The sequence below is a fragment of the Podarcis melisellensis genome (genome assembly GCF_964234715.1).
Source record: "Podarcis melisellensis genome assembly, chromosome: 2".
In the NCBI taxonomy this organism is placed as follows: Eukaryota; Metazoa; Chordata; class Lepidosauria; order Squamata; family Lacertidae; genus Podarcis; species Podarcis melisellensis.
The window spans coordinates 104,444,994-104,466,952 of NC_138529.1; the positions used below are offsets into that span (position 1 = coordinate 104,444,994).

General features: G+C 46.8%; 1 protein-coding gene across 2 annotated transcripts; it reads right to left on the reverse strand.

Annotated features, from left to right (window-relative positions):
• Positions 1–690: 690 nt before the first annotated feature.
• LOC309364979 (SRSF protein kinase 3-like) lies at positions 691–21,959 on the reverse strand. Of its 2 annotated transcripts, none has more exons than XM_081903046.1 (12): positions 21,440–21,959; positions 16,721–16,827; positions 15,117–15,225; positions 14,696–14,783; positions 13,986–14,075; positions 12,384–12,488; positions 9,985–10,138; positions 8,829–8,914; positions 6,289–6,396; positions 5,028–5,097; positions 4,839–4,931; positions 691–1,982 (listed from the first exon to the last, which is right to left on the reverse strand). In XM_081903046.1, the coding sequence occupies exons 2-12, from the start codon at positions 16,764–16,766 to the stop codon at positions 1,798–1,800; spliced, it is 1,134 nt and encodes a 377-aa protein (XP_081759172.1). In that variant the 5' UTR covers positions 16,767–16,827; positions 21,440–21,959; the 3' UTR covers positions 691–1,797. The 2 variants fall into 2 exon arrangements, with proteins under 2 accessions (XP_081759172.1, XP_081759171.1); XM_081903045.1 differs by having other exon boundaries at positions 9,985–10,147; positions 21,440–21,958.

The following is a 21,959-nucleotide window of genomic DNA, read 5'->3' on the forward strand; positions in this document are numbered from 1 at the left end:
AAGTTGTATTGCAGTTCTATTTAAATGATTATAATTATTTTCTAAATGTGCACCTATACATATGAATTGGCACATACCAATCTAATGCAAATCTCTGCTGTCTCTTTTTGGGTGATGTATATCTGGCCACCCTAGGAAGCATCCTCACTGTGTTCCTTGCAAGCATCTCCTTCCTCTCTGTGGTGCAGCTCTGCAATTATACATATGCCATATTTTTCGCCCTATAGGACGCACTTTTCCCCCTCCAAAAATGAAGGGAAAATCTGTGTGCATCCTATGGGGCGAATACAGGCTTTTGCTGAAGCTTGGAGAGCGAGAGGGGTGGGTGCGCACTGACCCCTCTCACTCTCCAGGTTTCAGGAAGCTATCAGCAAGCCTGGGCAGCCCGCGGGAGTTCTCGCAGGGCTCCCTAGGCTGCGGGTAGCAGCCTGCTGCACGGAGCGTGGGCTGCACTGAAGCAGAGTGCCCCGTGCTTCGGGCAGACATCGGGCAGCCTCACAAGCTCGGGGGACAGCGGGGAGGCGCAGCACCGCCATCCCGCTGTTCCCTGACCTGGTTTGGATTCCCCAACCTGGTTTGGGGGGGGGGGGAATTAAGGAAAGAATTTTTTCCTTTATTTCCCCCCCAAAAAACTAGGTGCGTCCTAAGGGCTGGTGCGTCCTATGGGACGAAAAATACGGTATACTGCAAGTTTGAAGCAGAAGGTCTCCTAACCTGTACCTGATGCTGATTGGCTTGCCCATCTATGATGTCTCTCCGAAGCCAGATCCTAATCCCCAGAGAAAAATCTGCTCTTCTATAACCACGGCAGCAAAAGTCACGAATGCATAAATGCAAATGTGGAGAAATTAAGGTGAGCAGCTTGCCTGAGGTGCGTGTGGCCAATATCCAGGCATAGACACCTGTCATTTCCATTGTGAAGCCAGGAGGCTCACCCCATGGCAGAGGAGGGACCTGCCGTTTGTCTTACGTTACAGCAGTCTTCACCCTGTAGAACTGGTTTGCCAAGGTGGATTAAGAGGAGACGTATCCAGAGTTAAACCATGACCATTTGCTCTTGTGAGACGGGCTTCAAGAGCCTCATCCATCCAAGACGAAGGGCAGCCAGACTAGGCATGATGTTGACTTAATCAATACAATTAACGTGCATGTGTTTTGTTACATAAGCAGATCTGGGACTCGTGAGGGTGGGAAGAATTAAATTCTCTCTCCCAGCTAAATTTGCCCCTCCAAAGGATCCACTTGCATTCCAAGGGATGCAAATAGCAGCCTTGGAGAGCTGTTTTGTGTTCAATTGGCAGGAAGTGAAATAGTTGAACTACCCCTCTGCACCCTGTACGGTCCCGGGCTACTTAGGCTTCTTTGAGGCTGGGGCTGTTGAAGTTCAGTAGCTCATAGTGACAGCCCCTAGATAGCTACACCCCCAAGGAGTTGTTGTTGTTTTAAGCAGGTGTCAATCTATTATATAAGCTGCCCTCAACTTCTGACTTCCTCTATTCTCTAGTGAAACTTGAAAGCCTTGTTATCACCTCATTCACTTTCCAGAGCAAGGAGAGCCTGTCAATTACCCTGCCTCTCTTGTAGATGAGGCCATCGCTCCCACTCCGAGAAAAATCCCAGAGCTGTACTCCCCGGTGTTCCCTTGTCCGCCAGACCCCTGCTTGCTTACCTAACAGAGAAAAACCCATGCACTTTAATTTAATTCATGCCTAGTCTGCCCCTAAGATTCCTTTGTGAGCATGTCCTACTTCTAAACCATCCTGGCGGAGAGAGCAGCAGGATCAGGCCAAGCCTGCACTAGGTATTGAGCCAAGGATGCTGAAGGCATTTGTCAGCTGCTGCCCTCCTTTCTGGGGCATATTCCAGCATAGGTAGGAGAAAACTGGTAAGCGAAGATGCCTGATGCTTGGGCCAGCTGTATTTATCCGTGAGGATATGGTAGAGGTCATAGGGAGACAGCCAGGACATTCTCAGGAGAGCACCTGCCAAAGGAGAGAGGAAAAAAGCAGCTACAGTCATGTTCTGGAAACCTGTTAGATTCCTCCTGGGGACAAGGGCAGGGTGTGGCGTTTGCCTCCTAGGTGGGCCATAAGGAAAGGGTTAAATGAGTGTGATGTGATTGGCCAGTGGGAACTGATAGGAGGAGAGTTAGAGTGGGTGTTTTTTGGAAGTCAGTTGAGAGTTGGGAGTTGGAGAAGGAAGAGGGAGGATATAAGTCTGTGGGTTGGTCGAGTTGTGTGGTGAGAGAGTGAGAGGAACTGTTAGGTGGAGTCAGGTAGATCAGTGTTTTTCAACCTTTTTGGGCAAAGGCACACTTGTTTCATGAAAAAAATCACGAGGCACACCACCATTAGAAAATGTTAAAAAAATTAACTCTGTGCCTATATTGACTATATATAAAGTAATTCTCTTGAATAGGAATCAAATAAACACAAAGAAAGTATTTTATAATTACTTTATTATGAAATAGTAAGTAAACAGAAATGTGAAAAATTATAAAATACTTTATTTTTAAATCTTTCGAATTTTTCAATTTTTCCCACGGCACACCAGGCAACATCTCGTGGCACACTAGTGTGCCGCGGAACAGTGGTTGAAAAACACTGAGGTAGATAGTTAGTTGGGATAATCAGTTTGAAGTTGTTAGGAACGAATAGGACAGTATAGAAACTAAGATTAAGAAACTGCCAAGAAATTTAACTGAAACCATAAGCTTGTTCATGCCTATAAAATAAACTTGATTATTTGTTAATGTTAACAACTGCCTGGACTCCGTGTGTGCCCAAGGGAAATGGGTTGGTGGCAGCAAAGAGGAAATCACAGTGGTGGCACAGGGATCAATAGACCGTCAAACGTCCGGGGGTCCTGTGTGATCGCCACAAAGGGACACTGACTTGGGCCAAGATTATGGGTTGCCATGACGTCATGTTGCATCAGCGGTGCAGCGCCGCTTCCGAGGCCACGCAAAAAAACGGAAGTTGCATTGGACTCCTGCGTTGTGGGTGCCCTGGAACTGGCACCTGTGGACGAGGCTGTTGCATTTTTCCTTTACAAACTTATCTTTTGCAATTGCACCAGGCAAGTGCAGAATTTCAGACCAGACGGGCCTGGCTGTGCAAAGGCAATCCTCTGCATTTGCACTGCTTCCTATGCAATAGCGTAGGGCCAAATTCAGAAGCGGAAATTCCCTTCGTGACAGCCACAGCCACTTCCCCTCACAGCCACAACCCCTTCTAAAATGATACAACCTTCAAAGATAATACAACCATCTTAAAATTAGGCACGCATTGCAAACATCACTGCAGATCGCCAGGTGTTGCCTTTCAACTAGATCTACTATTTTCTGTGCATAATAATGATAATAATAATAATATAATTTTATCATTTCTACCCCACCTATCTGGCTGGGTTTCCCTAGCCCCTTTGGGGCAACAGAACATTAAAAGCAGAACAAAACATCAAACATTAAAAACTTCCTTCAACAGGGCTGCCTTCAGATGTCTTCTAAAAGTCAGATAGTTGTTTATTTCCTTGACATCTGATAGGAGGTGTTCCACAGGGCAGGCGCCACCACCGAGAAGGCCCTCTGCCTGGTTCCCTGTAACCTCACTTCTCCCAGTGAGGGTACTGCCAGAAGGCCCACAGAGCTGGACCGCAGTGTCCGGGCTGAACGATGGGGGTGGAGATGCTTCTTCAGGTATACAGGGCCGAGGCCGTTTAGGGCTTTAGAGATCGGCACCAACACTTTGCCCATCCATGGGCAAATGATATAGAGTGCTGCAGTATCTTCTTTTGGAGTTACTTAGGTTGGTTTTTTATTTGGAAGTTCCATTGTACTTGGCATTAACTTCCACACTTTTTCACTTGAAAATTGAAGCACCTTGTGTTTTGAGTGCTTCTAAATTCCTAGCTTTGGAGGATAAATAACTACTCCTTCGAGACTTTGCGCCTGCCCATTAGGGGAAATAGGAAGCCTCGAACATATTTTTTTTATATGTCCTTTTTATGTTGAAATTCGTAGAGACACCATCGATCCTTTGCTGATCTTTCAGGCAAGTCTAAACTTAATTTTCTCCTCTTAGGCAAAGATCATAAGACAACCTGACTAGTAGCCAGATTCTGCGCCCAGATTTGTAGGCACAGATCATCCTCTAGAATAAAATAGCTTACTAGGGAAATGCTGAAGTTGCCCTTTGGGGCGCCTCAGGGGCAATTTTTTATGGTAGCCCAAATCTCAGTTGTACGTACGGGTGTATGTATATATCTCAATTTCAACTCATGAGCTATTGCTGCAATCTGTTCCAATTGTATATTTTATCTTTATGAACGCTGTTTTTATTGTGTTATGTGAGATGGTCTTTGACTGTAATAAATTACAGTGGTACCTCAGGTTACATACGCTTCAGGTTACATACTCTTCAGGTTAAAGACTCCGCTAACCCAGAAATAGTGCTTCAGGTTAAGAACTTTGCTTCAGGATGAGAACAGAAATCGTGCTCTGGCGGCATGGCGGCAGCAGGAGGCCCCATTAGCTAAAGTGGTGCTTCAGGTTAAGAACAGTTTCAGGTTAAGTACGGACCTCCAGAACGAATTAAGTACTTAACCTGAGGTACCACTGTATCTAATTATCTAACTACTCCTTCGTGTTCTTCCAAAACGACTCTAGGAGCCAATCCTCTGTGACTGACTTACCCCTCTTCACTCTGATTGGCTCAATCAGCACTAAAGGTGAGAAGACTTCTGAAAAGCTTGCTGCAGAAATAGTAACAGGCCTTTTGACTCCCCACCAACCCCTCCCACTGGACCTCTGCTCTTATCTCCCACTCCCGCAGTCTCACCTTGCCTGTTGAAGAATGTTGTTGCCCGCTTCCAGAACAAAGCAACTTTAGGTGGGATTCTGCCCAGGAGTTCGATGATCCGAACCACGTGATCTGAAATTGGGGGGGAGGGAAGCAAAGTTAGATGCTTTACTGTATGGTTTTTCCTATCAAATGGAGTTTAAGAAGACAGGCTGGACTCTGACCTACCATCATCTCTGGAAAAATACTGCCCAGCCTGGGGATCAAAGAGACGGTCTCCAGTGGCCAGTTCAAAAGCCTGCAGGATGAAACACACTCCATGTAAGTCAATTTCAAGCCAATTTGTATAGTCAATACAGTGGTACCTCGGGTTAAGTACCTAATTCGTTCCAGAGGTCTGTTTTTAATCTGAAACTGTTTTTAACCTGAAGCACCACTTTAGCTAATGGGGCCTCCTGCTGCTGCCGCGCCACCGGAGCACGATTTCTGTTCTCATCCTGAAGCAAAGTTCTTAACCTGAGGTACTATTTCTGGGTTAGCGGAGTCTGTAACCTGAAGCATATGTAACCTGAAGCGTATGTACCACTGTAAATATTTTTGTTTTTACATACACTTAGCAGTTTGATCCGAAGGATTATAAATATTAAAATATCCATCTTACGTCTCTGAAACATTTTCACAAGAATAGAGACAAAAGAGTGAGACACACAGGGGTCTAGGGTGAAATCCAGCTATGCTCAATCCCAAAGGTGCCTCCAGACTATTTTACAGGAGGGATTCCAGCGCATGCCACAAATTTAGGGTTGCACATTTAAAGTGGATTGAAGTGCTCCATCGCCTCAGCACAACAAATTCACAGATAAAGCGCACCTTTTTTGCAGCCTGCGGAGCGATTAAGAAATGCATTGCAAAGTGTGGGGTGAATGAATGGTGAACGGGAAGACATGTAAACACCCCGCAAGCAAATCAGGGTGAAGGCAGGATGACTGCTCATTGTCACATAACCACTCCAGAAAGAAACCGGAACAAATGCTCAATAAAGGGTGGACATAATCGTAAACACTGTTTAAGATTTGTGCAAACAGATTAGGGTGAACGCTGAGCGAAAAGGGCATTGAGAGGAACCCCAAGGCTATCAGTTCATATGAATAGATGGTTGCGATTCTAAAGGCAAGAAGAAGAAGCAGCAGCAGTGCCATTCCTGAAGGAACATTCCTGTTAAGTTGTGGGTGAACATATCAGACGGCACAGCAATTCTTCAAACAGCTCTTGTTTACTCACAGGCCAGAACAGAACTGAACTGAAGGGTTCAGCCAGCCTGCTTATATAGAGCTCCACTACAACGCAACAGTAACCACTTTCTGTAACTATCCAATCACTGAACGTCACTTTCGATCCCTTATTTGCATACGTGGACCTGAGTGAAAACTATCTACAGTATCCCCCTGCTGGCCCAAGGTGAGAACTTCAGTACATAACAATTCCTTACCAGGCACGCTGTGCTCCAGATATCCGCTGGGGTGCCGTAATCTAATCCAAGGAGGACCTCCAGGGCTCTGTAGGGCTGGGTCTGGATCTTCTTGGAAAAGGGCTTGTACTGGAACAGAAGGGACAACGGGCTGAGTGAGAGTGGATGGCCCAAATGCACTTTTGGGTAGGCAGGTGGCATAAAACAGCGGCAGATCCTTAAGGGAATAACACTGTGCAGGATTATTTTATTTGTTGATTCATTTCATAAGATTTAAACACTGCTTGGTAGCAAAAAAAGAAAAACAAAACCACCCTTGATTTACAAACAGATAAAACCGTAAGACCAGGAAAGGATTGCAATGTGTTAAAAGACACAAGAGGTTAAAAGACTAAAGCAGATTAAAATTCACACCAGCTTTTCTAAGCACCAAAAGAATAACGTTTTTAGCAGGTGCCGGAAATAATCCAGCGAAGGTGCCTGCTTGATTATCAACAGGCAGGGAGTTCCAAAGGGCCACACGAAACTAATGGGTTCTTATAAATGTGGGATGGGTATTCTGCGGCAGCTGCGGCAGTGCCATTTCCACCAATCGAAGCAGTCAAGCGGGCGCATAAGGAAGGCCTGTAAGCATGGCCATGGGAGAGTCAAAGGGAGAAACTCCAATTATCAGGGGCTCAAAGAATCTTCCCTGCGAGGTTTTGAAAAACTGAAGTGTCGGGGCCTTTTTGGTTTAAGAGAATTTTTATTATATATCAATATAAATATATTATATATCAATATAAATAATATATATAAATAAAATATTTATATATAAATATAAGTAAAAATAAAAATTTATTATTACCAGCCCGACTCCCTCCTTTGGCAATCTTCACAGAACTCTAGCCCAATGGTTGCCATTAATTTGATTTGAATTATTTTTATAATGAACTGATTTTAGAATGTTGTATTATTTTATTGTTGTTAGCTGCCCTGAGCCCGGCTTCGGCTGGGGAGGGCGGGATATAAATAAATTATTATTATTATTATTATTATTATTATTATTATTATTATTATGGATGCAGATCTGGGAGTAAGCCCCACTGCAGTCAATAGGACATGGTTAGGATTGTACTGTTCAGAGGAGGTATACCTCCATATATAGCAGTTTGGGGGGGCAACAACAGGTGGAGAGGTCTTTTGCCTTAGAATCAGTGCTTTTTTTTCTAAAAAAAAAGTTTAGATTTACTCTCATTTCCCTACTTATATTGAAATACAGTGGTACCTCGGGTTAAGAACTTAATTCGTTCTGGAGGTCCGTTCTTAACCTGAAACTGTTCTTATCCTGAGGTAACACTTTGTCTAATGGGGCCTCCCACTGCCGCCTCGTGATTTCTGTTCTCATCCTGAAGCAAAGTTCTTAACCTGAGGTACTATTTCTGGGTTAGCGGAGTCTGTAACCTGAAGCGTCTGTAACCTGAAGCGCCTGTAACCCGAGGTACCACTGTACTGTCCCTCAATGAGGCCAAACTTAGATTCACAAAATGTTTAGGGGGGGTATGTGTACCCTCCCTGCATCCCCCAGAAAAAAAGCACTGCTTAGAATCATAATAATAGAATTGTGGGGTTGGAAGGGACCATGGGGGTCATCTCGTCCAATCCCCTGCGATGTAGGAATCTTTGGCCCCATGTGGGATTCAAACCCACGACCCTGAGATTAAGAGTTTTATGCTCTATTGACTGAGCTATGACACTGCCTTCCTGCTCAACTTGGTGGCATCTGATAGTACACTGGGGGAAAGGGAATGCTGGACTGGAAGGATATTTAGACAGAGCCAGCAGGGCTTTTATTACATATTCACACCTTCACTGCTGCCTTTTCCCCAGCTTAACACACCAGTGGCAAAACCACCTGCAGCACAGCCTAGGGCAGAAAGCTCTTGTGTTTTGTTCTTGTGGCTTGTGGCAAGGGGACAGGTGCCTCTGCCAAATTTTAGTTTCTCATTTTCCCAATTGTAATTGGATTTTTTAAACTGAAGATTGAATAAAAATGTATTATTTTTTTCCAGCTTCCATAGGAGTTTGTGATTTTTTTTTAAAGGAAGCTCCTCATTAAAAAGTCATCAGCATTTTTATACGCGTTTCTCCTACACACACATTCCTGTGAAGTTATTCCCCGATATACATTATTTTTTTGCAAGCAATTTCCTGTTATATAATGCGGTTTTGTACATTATGAACTTTTATGCACGCTTGACACAAATATATGCATTTTTTTGGCGGGGGGTACACATGACTCGGCTGGAAAACTGCACAAGATTCGGAGAAGCACAAATTTTGAAGCAAGGCTCTGCTTCAGTTTGAGCGCTGTTGTGGAACATGCAGATTGGGTGTGTTCACCTTTAAGTGCGAACTGACGGATTTCCCCTCCATCTCCACAACCTGTGGCAGCCTTGTCAAAAAGATTAACTAGCCAGCCATGGGGTGATGCCCTCCCTGGCGCATTTCAATGGAGAGCAACGTACTAACAAGCAACGATGGCAGAAAAGGGATGGGAGGGTGTGCTGTCATAGACTCACCGTCCAGCATGCGCTTCCCAGGTCCGCAATTTTCACTCCCAATTTCATGAGGTTGCAGCAATCCAGGACAGCAGCCCCGTCCTCCTCTGGATGGAACAAGCACAAGGAAATAATCTCCGGAGGCGATAGAAAACCATAGGTTATATATCCCTTATGGCACCTGTACTTCACACCAGCCCTGATCCAACAGCAGCAGTGTGAGATCTAATCCCAACAGAAAACAAATCCGAAAGAAGACTGTAAATGTATCTTGCACACTTCAGCCCGGCAGGAGTCCGCTGCAAATTATAGCACAGCAGACCCTCCAAGTGTCCCTATTTTCCAGAGACAGTCCCGGATTTACAGAAGCCGTCCCGGTTTCTGATTTGATACCAGAAAGTCTTGCTGTTCCTTAGGATGTCCCTGTTTTCATCAGAGAAACGTTGGAGGGTATGGAGTCATGCGACCCCCGAGCCAAGGAGATAAGTAACTATAACAACCTTTAAAAGGCAGGGAAGTTTTTTTTATTTTTAATGTTTAATGTTTTGCTATGTTTCTGTATAGGTTGGAAGCGGCCCAGAGTGGCTGAGGCAACCCAATCAGATGGACAGGGTACAGTGGTACCTCTGATTACGTACTTAATTCGTTCCGGAGGTCCATTCTTAACCTGAAACTGTTCTTAACCTGAAGCACTACTTTAGCTAATGGGGCCTCCCGCTGCTGCCACGCCACCGGAGCACAATTTCTGTTCTCATCCTGAAGCAAAGTTCTTAACCTGAGGCACTATTTCTGCGTTAGCGGAGTCTGTAACCTGAAGCATATGTAACCCAAGGTACCACTGTATAAGTATTATTATTATTATTATTATTATTATTATTATTATTATTATTGAATAGGATTTCCCTAGTTTCATTAGAGAAATGCTGGAGCATATGGCATAGGCATTGCCACCCTCTCCCAATTAACCTCCGTCTCCTGAGTTGGCAACCCTAGGCCCTGCCCACCGCCAGCATGCGGCTCCAGAAGTTGACCCACAAGGGGCTGCAGCCCTTGATCTAAGAAAAATTGTTCCCCACCCCTGGCCTGAAGGGACCAAAGAGGGATTCCTCCAAGTTCCTGGGTGGACGTTCTTTCCCCTTCCAAACAAACTCTGTGGCTTTTCTCCTGTGTGGCGTACCTGGCCTCTTGGGCTCGGCTCCTGCGCCGTGTTCCTGGAAAGCCACCTTGTGGAGAAGCGCCTGCAGGCTCCCTTCCGCCACGCAGAGCAGGATGTTCTCCGGTTTGATGTCTGCATGGATGATGCGACACTCCTTGTGCAAGAAATGCAAGCCCTGGAGAACCTGCCGCGAAGCAGAGGCAATCAGTGGCCCAAAGCTGTTCAGTGTGTACTGCGCTTGATATTTTTGTGGTATTGAAGAGCATAAAGGAGAAACTCCAGAGTTGGGAGCGGGGCTCAGAGGCGTGGGGGTATGGAGATTGAAGACCCCTATCTATTTCTGCAGCAGGGTCCCTGCCTCCAGCACCCTAGAGCCGTCTGATCAGCATGAAAGGGGAGCTGAGAAGAAGTCTGCTTGTTATGTACTGAAGTTCTCACCCTGGGCCAGCAGGGGGATACTGTAGATAGTTATGCAAATGAAGGATCGAAAGTGACGTTCAGTGATTGGATAGTTTTAGAGTTGCTACAGTACTGTGCTCCTGGAGCTCTATATAAGCAGGCTGGCTGCACCCTTCAGCTCAGTTCTGTTCTGGCCTCTGAATAAACAAGAGCTGTTTGAAGAATCGCTGTGTCATCTGATATGTTCACCCACAACTTAACACTGCTCATCCTTTGGGCTGACTGGGGCTCATCAGGGTCAAAGGGCAGGTGAGTCAGCCAAAGAGGATTGGCTCCTGGGGTCACTCTGGAGAAGGCATGTGGGAAGAACATGGACTGGAGTCGGTCTGTGTGCTCCAAAACTAAGCATTTAGGAACACTTAGGAACACAAGGGGCTTCCGTTTCATGCTGTGCAAACTCTGTAATGTACAAAACGCCAGTCACTCCAAAAGAATATCTCCAAATCAGTTGCCCATGTATGTAGCTAAAAGAAGTAGCTAAAAGGCAACACCTTGAGATTTGCATTGGTCGTTGCAATGCATCTGTGAGTATTATTATTGTATAATTATAAGATTATTGTATTATCTTAGACGGGGGTGTGGCTGTGGCTAGCATGAAGAGGCCCTGCACTTCTGAATTTGCCACTACGGTACAGGTAGGTCTTAGTATACCTGAAGGAGCGTCTCCACCTCCATTGTTCTGCCAGGACACTGAGGTCCAGCTCCAAAGGCCTTCTAGCGGTTCCCTCACTGCGAGAAGCCAAGTTACAGGGAACCAGGCAGAGGGCCTTCTCGGTAGTGGCGCCCACCCTGTGGAACGCCCTCCCACCAGATGTCAAAGAGAACAACAACTACCAAACTTTTAGAATACATCTGAAGGCAGCCCTGTTCAGGGAAGCTTTTAATGTTTGATGCATTACTGTATTTTAATATTTTGTTGGAAGCTGCCCAGAGTGGCTGGGGAAGCCCAGCCAGATGGGTGGGGTATAAATTATTATTATTAGCCTTAAAAAAAATCTGTCATGGACTGGATGTGCTCACACCTCAGGAAGGAAAAGGAGGGTGTAGCATTGTCTGATTGGCAGGAAGTATGGGAAGACCTCCAGGTTGGCCTTGTGAAATCTCTCATTCTGGGAGAAAATTCTGCACATGCTCAGAAACACCTAGGTGCCAAGGTTGCTTACCAACGTTGCACGTGACACGGGAGGGGAATGTGCCAGGGACTCAAGCAGCCTCTTCTGCAGGCCTCCAGGGTTTTATGCAAAGGGAAAAACTCGCCCAGCATCTGTGGAGGCTGCTCCATGGGGTAATTTGGGTCACTGCCCCACTCGTGTCATCCTTCCCTCCTCGCTGCCTGTCACCTTCCTCATTTCAGTGTTGCCCTTGTATGACTTAGCAGGGAGGATAGCAGTTCGAAAGCACGCCAAATAGTGCAAGTAGATAAATAGGTACCACTCCAACGGGAAGGGAAACGGCATTTCCGTGCGCTGCTCTGGTTTTGGTGTTCCATTGTGCCAGAAGCGGCTTAGTCATGCTGGCCACATGACCTGGAAAAACTGTCTGTGGACATGCGGACAAACGCTGGCTCCTTTAGCCTGTAAAGCGAGATGAGCACTGCAACTCCAGAGTCGTCCGCGACTGGACTTAACTGTCAGGGGTCCTTTACCTTTACCTTTTTATGACTGGTGTTGTTGCAGGCTGTGGCGCCACCTGCTGTCAGGCTCCCTCCCTTCCGCCCTACCAATCCCAATGAGAACCAGCCAATGCTGTCCATACATCTGAATGGGAAGACGCATGAATTTATACTGAGCATGTGTGGATTTTGGTGAGGCCAGGGCAATGAAGAGTTCTCCCCTCCGCCCACCCATTGCATCCTTTGCTGCAACTGTTGCCTGAGAAACATCCCCACGGCAACTGCCTTGCTGCATCTTGGCCGGCCCTGACGCTGCCTGGCTCAGCTCTCCAGGTAACCCTGTACTTACCTGTTGTGTTGCTTTCTTCACAAAGGGTAACGGGAGGGCCTGGACTCCTTGGCTGCTCAGCAGAGACTGCAGAGAAGGCCCCAGCAGCTCAAACACTAAGCACACATGTGGGAGGAGATATTGTCAGGGATCCAGTAACCGGGAAACTGCTGGAATTAGGTTCACTCCACGGCAGCTCCCTAAAGTCTCATGCAGACAGAGTGGAGGATGTGAGAAATAGCTTCCTGAGAACTGTGTCCCACAAGGAAAGTTAACTGGGAGAGATCATCAGGGGGTTTGGACTGGGTGTTCACCAGTATGCAGATGATGCCCAGCTCTACCTCTCCTTTAAATTGGAACCAGTGATGGTGGTGAAGGTCCTGTGTGAGTGTCTGGAGGTGGTTAGAAGATGGATGGCAGATATCAAACTGACGTTGAATCCTGACAAGACAGAAGTACTGTTTTGGGGGGAGAGGAGATGGGTGGGTGTGGAGGACTCTCCCTAGTCCTGAAGGGGTAATTGTGCCCCTGAAGGACCAGGTACGCTGCCTGGGACTCATTTTGGACTATCCATGGAGTCACAGGTCAATTCTGTGTCCAGGACAGTTGTCTACCAGCTCCATCTGGTATGCAGGCTGAGACACTACCTGCCTGCAAACTGTCTCGTCAAAGTGGTGCATGCTCTGGTTATCGCCCGCTTGGACTACTGCAATGCGCTTTATGTGGGGCCACCTTTGAAGGTGACTCAGAAACTACAGCTAATTCAGAAGCGGCTGCCAGGGACCATATAACACTGGTCCTAAAAGATCTTCATTAGCTCCCAGTATGTTTCCGAGCACAAATCAAAGTGTTGGTGCTGACCTTTAAAGCCCTAAACGGCTTCGGCTCAGTATACCAGAAGGAGAGCCTTCACCCCCATCATTCGGCCCGGACACTGAGGTCCAGCTTTGAGGCCTTCTGGTGGTTCCCTCACTGTGAGAAATGAGGTTACAGGGAACCAGGCAGAGGGCCTTCTTGGTAGTGGCGCCCGCCCTGTGGAACGCCCTCCCATCAGGTGTCAAGGAAATAAACAACTACCTGACTTTTAGAAGACAACTGAAGGCAGCTCTGTATAGGAAATGTGAATGTTTGATGCTTCACTGTGCTTAATGTTTTAAATTTCTTGGAAGCCACCCAGAGTGGCTGAGGCAACCCATTCAGATGGGCAGCATATAAAATAAAATACAGTCAAACCTCGGTTCTCGGACATAATCTATTCTGGAAGGCTGTTCAGCTTCCGAAATGTTCAACAACCGAGGCACAGCTTCCTATTGGCTGCAGGAGCTTCCTGTACTCAAGCGGAAGCCATGTCGGACGTTCGGCTTCCTAAAAATGTTTGAAAACCCGGAACACTTACTTCTGGGTTTTCTGCGTTTGGGAGCCAGAACGTTCCAAAACGGTGGCATTTGGGAACCGAAGTTTGACTGTAATGATGATGATGATTATAGCGAATTCCGTTAAGGACAGCTGGGTGTGTTAGGACAGCAGGTTAGTACAATATCAGTGGAAATGTCCAATATTTAATAGCATTGCCCTGTCCATCTTTTTGTGCCCTCCTGGTGCATTATCTAGCAACCAAAGGATATGGAAGCCATTGTCTCCAATCATTTTGAAATCGTCCAGGAAGTGGATGACACGGTCGCTGGCTTGGTCTTTCTTCCTCTTGCTGTTCACCTGCAAAATTATAAATAAATAAAAAACGTGCACAAATTACTTTTATGAGGGCTTCGACAGTCTCCGGATGGCTTGCGATTAGGGGAGGTACCAACTGTGTTTGAAATGGGCCATTAACGTAGGAATGGCATCATTAGTAGTATTAGTATTAATTATACACCTTTTATCTTGAGCTCCCAAGGCTGGTTACCATGATTAAAATCACAGTGTTAAAAACAGTTTAATACAGCTTGCCATATTTTTTTAGATGTGCCCTAAAAATATGCATTTCAAGGGTCATAACCTTCAGGGGCTTTCGAAGAAAAGAGGTGATTTGCAGTGGAGGCTGGTCCAGGAGGGCGAACAGGGCACTTGTCCCAACAAGCTCAGTCCGATTCCAGCCCCTACCTATCAGCCTTCTTAGTTTATCAGTCCAGAAGGTGGTAGCAGCTAACAGCTTCCCTATCTCTCGTCTCTGTGTTGCCCCTTGTAGCACTCAGCAGGGGAGAGAATGAGACACAGCTGGTTCGGGTTGGCCCCGTCTGCCGTCGGCTCTGTCGCCACCTACTGTTGGCCTCCTGCCTTACACCCTACTGGTCCCAATGGGCCACCAGTCCCCCAACTGGCGGTTTGTTACCTACGCAGCGAAGGAGCATGACTTCGTCCAAGGCTGCCTCAGCAAAATCCTCCCCGCCCTTGGGCACTTTGACAGCCACACACCTCTTCTTCCTGAAAGGAGATGCATAGTTTGAGAGCGAGAACATATATCTGGGCTCCGAACTGTTTTGCAGCCCTCTTCCAGCTGTTTCAAAAATGGGTTCAAACCTCTCCACCTGGTCGGCAGAAGATCGTTGACCAGGCACTCCTTTCCCCACCCCCCACGATATAGCAGCCTACTTTGCAAGGTTGTTGTAAGGAGCAAATGAAAGGAGGAGTCCCGTGTTCGCTGCACTGAGCTCCTTTGAGGAAAGGCCATATGAAAACACAGACCTTCCTCAGCCAACAGAATGTGTTCCTACCACTGCCTCTGCAGTTAGGAGCAGGCCGTTTTTGTTTACTCACCCCAAGTCTTGGCAAAGCCAGACTGTTGAGAAGTAGCCGCACCCGAGATTCTGCGCTACGTGGTACCTTCCATTGAACACCTCTCCTTTCCTCACGGGATAGTAACCTTCTGCACAAAGGGAGGGAGGATGAACAGGCGTTAATGAAAGACACCAAGAGACTTAGGCTTTGCAGGTCATGCCGATAGTATAAATCTTCCAGGGTTGAACAGTGGAAGGTGTGAAGCCTCTGACGGTAAGAATTTGAGAGATTCCCTGCAATTTTATTCATAAAGGCATAGCGGCCTATGCAATCTGGCGAAAACATCCCTATCTTATATATTACACCTGTATTCTCCCATTCCGGTAAGCAGGGTATGACTTATGGGAAGACAAAGAAACAGCGATTTCTGTATCCCCCCCCCAAAAATAGAGAAAATAGGGTGCCGATAGGGCAGCAGCCCAGATATGCATGGCACCAAAGGAAAATTACTTTTCTGGCAACAGATTGGTTTTTAATTAATGGTTCAACTTGGGGTGGGAAAAATTCAAGAAGAAAACTTGCAACAGCTGTTTGGTGATGCTGGCTCCGTTGCTGGTGGAAAAGCTTCTTTTCCCCCTGCTTGGAGCAATAGCCATAGCTGTCAACCTTCCCATTTTTTGCGGGAAGTTCCCTTATTCCAGCGCCGTTTCCCGCTGCTTCCCGCTGCTATCCCGGATTGTTAGATATCCCGTAGACTGTCCCCGGGACAGGTGAGGCTGCTGATCCCTTATTTTCAAATCTGAAAGTTGACAGCTATGGCAATAGCTGGTGTGCAGTTATGTGTCTGGGACTGATAGGAGCTGTGGACAGTCCATCTTGGGGGAGGCCAATTTGGACATTGTGGACTGGCTCACCTGTGGCCCTCTTGTTATTGCTGGACTTCATCTCCCGTCAGCCACAGCCAGCCTGGCCAGTGCAAAGAGATGATGGGGTTGGAATCCAACAACATCTGGGAGGGCCACAGGATAGCTATCCCCGAAGGAGACCATCCTGCATTCTTCAGCTGCAATTCACAGGGGGTGGACTGGATAACCATTGGGGTCCCTTCCACACAGTCTATGTTCCCTGACTTTTCTGGATCCATTTGCCCATCTGACTACCAGCCAGAAATCTTCCCTCATCTATAAAGCTTTCTGGATAACCTTTTACTGGATGCTGTATCTTGAGGGTGGGGACCACAGCCTCCTTTGAGGGTTGCTAAATGTCACAAAGAAATTTATTATTATTAATCATCATCATCATCATAATACCCCGCCCATCTGGCTGGGTTTCCCCAGCCACTCTGGGCAGCTTCCAACAAAACACTAAAATACAATAACCTATTAAACATTACAAGCTTCCCTAAACAGGGCTGCCTTCAGATGTCTTCTGAAAGTTTGGTAGTTGTTGTTCTCTTTGACATCTGGTGGGAGGGCGTTCCACAGGGCGGGTGCCACTGCCGAGAAGGCCCTCTGCCTGGATCCCTGTAACTTGGCTTCTCGCAGTGAGGGAACCGCCAGAAGGCCCTCGGCGCTGGACCTCAGTGTCCGGGCAGAACGAATGAGGCAGCTTGGTGCAAGATGCGTGTCTGCCACCCAACTCACCTGCGCAGGAGGCCAAGGCCTCCTCCTGCCACTCACACCCATCCATAGCAGGTGTGCAGCTCTCTCAAGGATGCTCAGAATTCTCCGGGGTTGAGGAGGCTTCACATCTAAGGGCAGAAACATTTTTATTCTGGAGTCAACGGTTACTCCTCAAGCTGCAAGCTAACTGAACAGAACTCTGCCTTAAGCCATCACTGCAAAGACCACTTTTGTCAGGTGAGAAGAATTAGAGGAATTCTGCAGTTCCACAGCACAGAGAGGGGGAATCTGCAGAAGTTGTAGGACTTCGATGCCCAACAAGGCCAACGATCAGGGATCGTTGGCGCCCAAAAACATCTGGAGGACCACAGATTCCCTGTCCCTGCTTTAAAGATCTGGACCAATTGCATGAGGAAAACCTGAAGTCATGTGTTGTCTTGAGAAATGCACGTGCCAGTTTTGATCTGTTTAGGGGAGGCCTGAAAGAACCCACACAATTAACTTGGCCTGCATTGTTGCTGCAGCTCATCTGATTAAACAGTGCATTTGGGGAAGAGAGCCAGTGTGGTGTAGTGGTTAAGAGTGGTAGCTTCGTAATCTGGTGAACCGGGTTTGATTCCCTGCTCCTCCACATGCAGCTGCTGAGTGACCTTGGGCTAGTCACACTTCTCTGAAGTCTCTCAGCCCCACTCACCTCACAGAGTGTTTGTTGTGGGGGAGGAAGGGAAAGGAGATTGTTAGCCGCTTGGAGACTCCTTAGGTAAAGGTAAAGGGACCCCTGACCATTAGGTCCAGTCGTGGCCGACTCTGGGGTTGCGGCGCTCATCTCGCTTTATTGGCCGAGGGAGCTGGCGTACAGCTTCCGGGTCATGTGGCCAGCATGACTAAGCTGCTTCTGGCGAACCAGAGCAGCACACGGAAACGCCGTTTACCTTCCCGCCGGAGCGGTACCTATTTATCTACTTGCACGTAGACGTGCTTTCGAACTGCTAGTTGGGCAGGAGCTGGGACTGAGCAACAGGAGCTCACCCTGTCGCGGGGATTCAAACTGCTGACCTTCTGATCGGCAAGTCCTAGGCTCTGTGGTTTAACCCACAGTGCCACCCGCGTCCCTTGGAGACTCCTTAGGATATTGATAAAGCGGGATATCAAATCCAAACTCTTCTTCTAGAGAACGGGGTTTTTTTTCAGCTGGAACTCACCAGAATTGAGTTCCACCACCTCTTTGGTGTGTACTGGCAGCTATATAGTGGCTCGGTGCCCAAAACTGTGTGTCGAAGGCTTCGGGCTGCATAACCCCCTAAAAAAAAGGCTCCCCCTTAAAAAAAAAGCTTTGATGGTTGTCCGTCAAAAAAAAGTGGCCGTTCTTGCACCTCTTTGTAGAAAAAAAGCACTGGTAGAGTATGTGTTGCAGGCATGCAAAGATCCCCAATACCTCTAGTTAAAAGGACCAGAGAGCAGATGATAGGAATGGACAGTCTTCCTAAGGCTCTACAGAGCCATGGTCAGCAAGAGGAGACAACATTGGGCTTGAGAGGCAAAAGTCAGCTTCCTAGGTATGTTCTGGCCCAGAAAGAACGCTAGTGAAAGTGAACTACAGTGGTACCTCTGGTTAAGTACTTAATTCGTTCCAGAGGTCAATTCTTAACCTGAAACTGTTCTTAACCCGAAGCACCACTTTAGCTAATGGGGCCTCGCACCGCTGGAGCACAATTTCTGTTCTCATCCTGAAGCAAAGTTCTTAACCCGAGGTACTATTTCTGGGTTAGCGGAGTCTGTAACCTGAAGCGTATGTAACCTGAAGCGTATGTAACCCGAGGTACCACTGTATTAGGTTTCCATACACACAGAAGGAAGGAAAGGAAATTGACTTTAGAAATAATAATTATTGGCTTATTGTAGATTGACAATTTGATGAGTAGATACCGGAAATGTTAAAATATTGTACGTGCAAGAATTGGAAAGTGGAAAGAGGCAGCTGGTGAGACTGGAGGGACATCGCTATGCCTGACAACAAACCCTAACTATTGGATTCTTTTGCCCCATCTTTTTGTGCCTGCCAAACAGCCGTGTCATGCTTATGATAATCTTTTATTCTTGTTAATTACGCTGTTTTAAATGTGCATTCTATATCTGACTTCACTTAGCATTTTTTGGGGGGGAAATGTTTAAGATTTTTTTGGGTTAACTTTGTTTATGTTAAATATGTATTCTGTAGTTGACCTTCTCTGGAATGTTTTATTTTGAAATCTTTAAGATATTTTAGTTTTCTGTTAATTATGTTGCTTTGACTGTATACGCTATATTTGACTTTCTTTGGAAATGTTTGATTCTGGATTGTTTTATTGATGTTTTAATATGCGGTAAACCACTTTGAGTTTTTTCTTTAAAATATAAAGCGGTACAGAAATGAAATAAATTCTAATGATAGCTGATGGATAATAAGTTAAAAATAACAAAAAAAAATGTAATACAAGGTTAATTATAGGGAATGGAATGCGAATTAGGAATAACTGGGAAAACAATGCAGCAAGAAGAGTAAATTATGACCACATCGAGACCAGAGTGCGGGAAGCCGATTTTTGAGGAAATGGTATTAAATTTGTTTCAATTTGCGGTTGATTCATTAACATTAGGAAAAATCCATAAAAATGATTTGGCAGAAATATTGGCAGCCTATTGGGTTATCGTAACAGAAACACTGGTTGTATTGGACAAGAGGAGGAGGAATATTTGGTTGGCTCTGAGCAGGAGCTTGCTGGTTCAGAACCTGGAAGTGGAAAGAAGGCAGGAGATGGGAGTGTATGCTGCCTTATACCATTGGCCCATCTAGCCCAGAGCTGCTACCAACACTGACTGGCAGTGGCTCTCCGCAGTCCCCAAGTCCTGAGCCTCATCCTTCCTTCTCTCTCTTCCCCAGCTGTTACGACTTCCCAGTCCTCCTGGGTTCCTGCCTCCTTGAATTCTGAGAGTTGGCCTGGCAGGAGAATTCCTGGCATTTCTGATAGGGTCGTGGCAGAGATTATTTCAGTGGGGCTGCACTGGGCCTGGGCATTTCAAAATGACGGCAGCTATGCCCGTTCTGCTTTCCGCACTCCACTGAGCTGGACCAAGGCCAGCCTGAGCGCTCAGCTTCCTGGCTGCCCTTCCTTGGATTTTCAGATGGGATTAGTGACGATTGGAAGGAAAGGCCCAGAGAGGCTTCCCTGCTGAAAGGCTAGCCTGGCCTTCTGCTGAGAGCTCTCAGATCACCTTCCCCAGGCGAGCAGAAAGGAGAGGCTGTTCTCGCACGTTCACAGTTTTGCACGTTCAAGTTGCACAGTTCAAATGCTTTGGGAGGATGGAGCCCTGCGCGCCCGTCATGTAGAAAACCCTTTTTAGCAGTTGCTATGTGAGCACAGATCTGGTCCAAGGTGAATGTTAGAATTATTCCAGTTCAGGCTGTCTGGTAGCACAGCAATCAAATCAACCTCGTGTTCATGAGGGACAAAACGGACGACACCACCAGTCAGCTTTCTTCCTTCTTTCCTCCCCTTCCCTGCTTTACTTACCATCTAGCCTGACGATGAGTTCTGCAGAACTAAAAAGCTTGCCCATTAATGGTCATGTGGGCATTTTTCCTCACAGCAAAAAACCAACCTGTTGGAAGTGTTGACCCTTCCAACACTGCTTGTTTGTGGATGCTCCTTTCTTTCAAGACAAGTGCAGTGGTACCTTGGGTTAAGTACTTAGAATCATAGAATCATAGAGTTGGAAGAGACCACAAGGGCCATCGAGTCCAACCCCCTGCCAAGCAGGAAACACCATCAGAGCACTCCTGACATATGGTTGTCAAGCCTCTGCTTAAAGACCTCCAAAGAAGGAGACTCCACCACACTCCTTGGCAGCAAATTCCACTGTCGAACAGCTCTTACTGTCAGGAAGTTCTTCCTAATGTTTAGGTGGAATCTTCTTTCTTGTAGTTTGGAACCATTGCTCCGTGTCCGCTTCTCTGGAGCAGCAGAAAACAACCTTTCTCCCTCCTCTATGTGACATCCTTTTATATATTTGAACATGGCTATCATATCACCCCTTAACCTCCTCTTCTCCAGGCTAAACATGCCCAGCTCCCTTAGCCGTTCCTCATAAGGCATCATTTCCAGGCCTTTGACCATTTTGGTTGGTTACTTAATTCATTCTGGAGATCCGTTCTTAACCTGAACTTAACTTTAGCTAATGGGGCCTCCTGCTGCTGCTGCGCCGCCGGAGCACGATTTCTGTTCTCATCCTGAAGCAAAGTTCTTAACCCGAGGTACTATTTCTGGGTTAGCGGAGTCTGTAACCTGAAGTGTATGTAACCTGAAGCGTAACATGAGGTAACACTGTATTTAAACATCAGGAAGAACTTTCTGACAGTAAGAGCTGTTCAACAGTGGGAGGTCTGTGGACTCTCCTTCTTTGGAGGTTTTTAAGCAGCGGTTGGATATGGCCATCTGTCATGGATGCATTAGCTGAGATTCCTGCATCCCCGGGGGTTGGACTAGATGACTCTCAGGGTCCCTTCCAACTCTACGATTCAATCTAAAAATTTCACTGGCTAGCGATATAAGAGTCTGGAGATCAAGAGCAGTGCCCAAGCTAGGAGTTTCTGAACACTCACAGGACTTCCTCACACTACTTTCTGTGCCCTTTGCAAAATTACAGAGCCAAATAACAGTGACCTGCGTATTCAATCCTTGCCTAAAAATGCATGAAACTTACCTTTGTTGTGGTTCAGGACTTAAGCAGCCCAAATCAGTCCGGACTCGCCCGGGGAAAGGCAGCTTGCAGGCTTCTGAGCTCTGGGGAGACTCGACCAACCAGCTCCCACTGCTTCCCTTTTTAGTCCCTGTTGCTGGAAAGGAGGCGGAGGGAGGGGGGCGTCCCAAGTCCCCCAGCATAGCTGTGGTGAGGATAGAGGGTCGGGATTGGATCGCACTGAAGTCTGTGGAAACACACGGTGCTTCGAAACAGTTCACGGGCCCCGGGACAGCTGGGAGGGTCTCATTTTACCATCCCTTTTCAACCCTACACCTGTTGGAATAGCTTCCTGCTATGCTCTCTAATACTTTCCTGGCTCCATCTCTGCCCAGCAAAACCTGGAATCTCCAGGGTGTATATTTATAGATCAGCAGCGACTGATTGCAGAGATGGAAATGCAAACTTTTGCATTGTGCAAAACGCAGACCTATACCTAGAAGAGTAAGTCCCGCTGAACTCGGAAAGACTTTAGCCTGAGCAG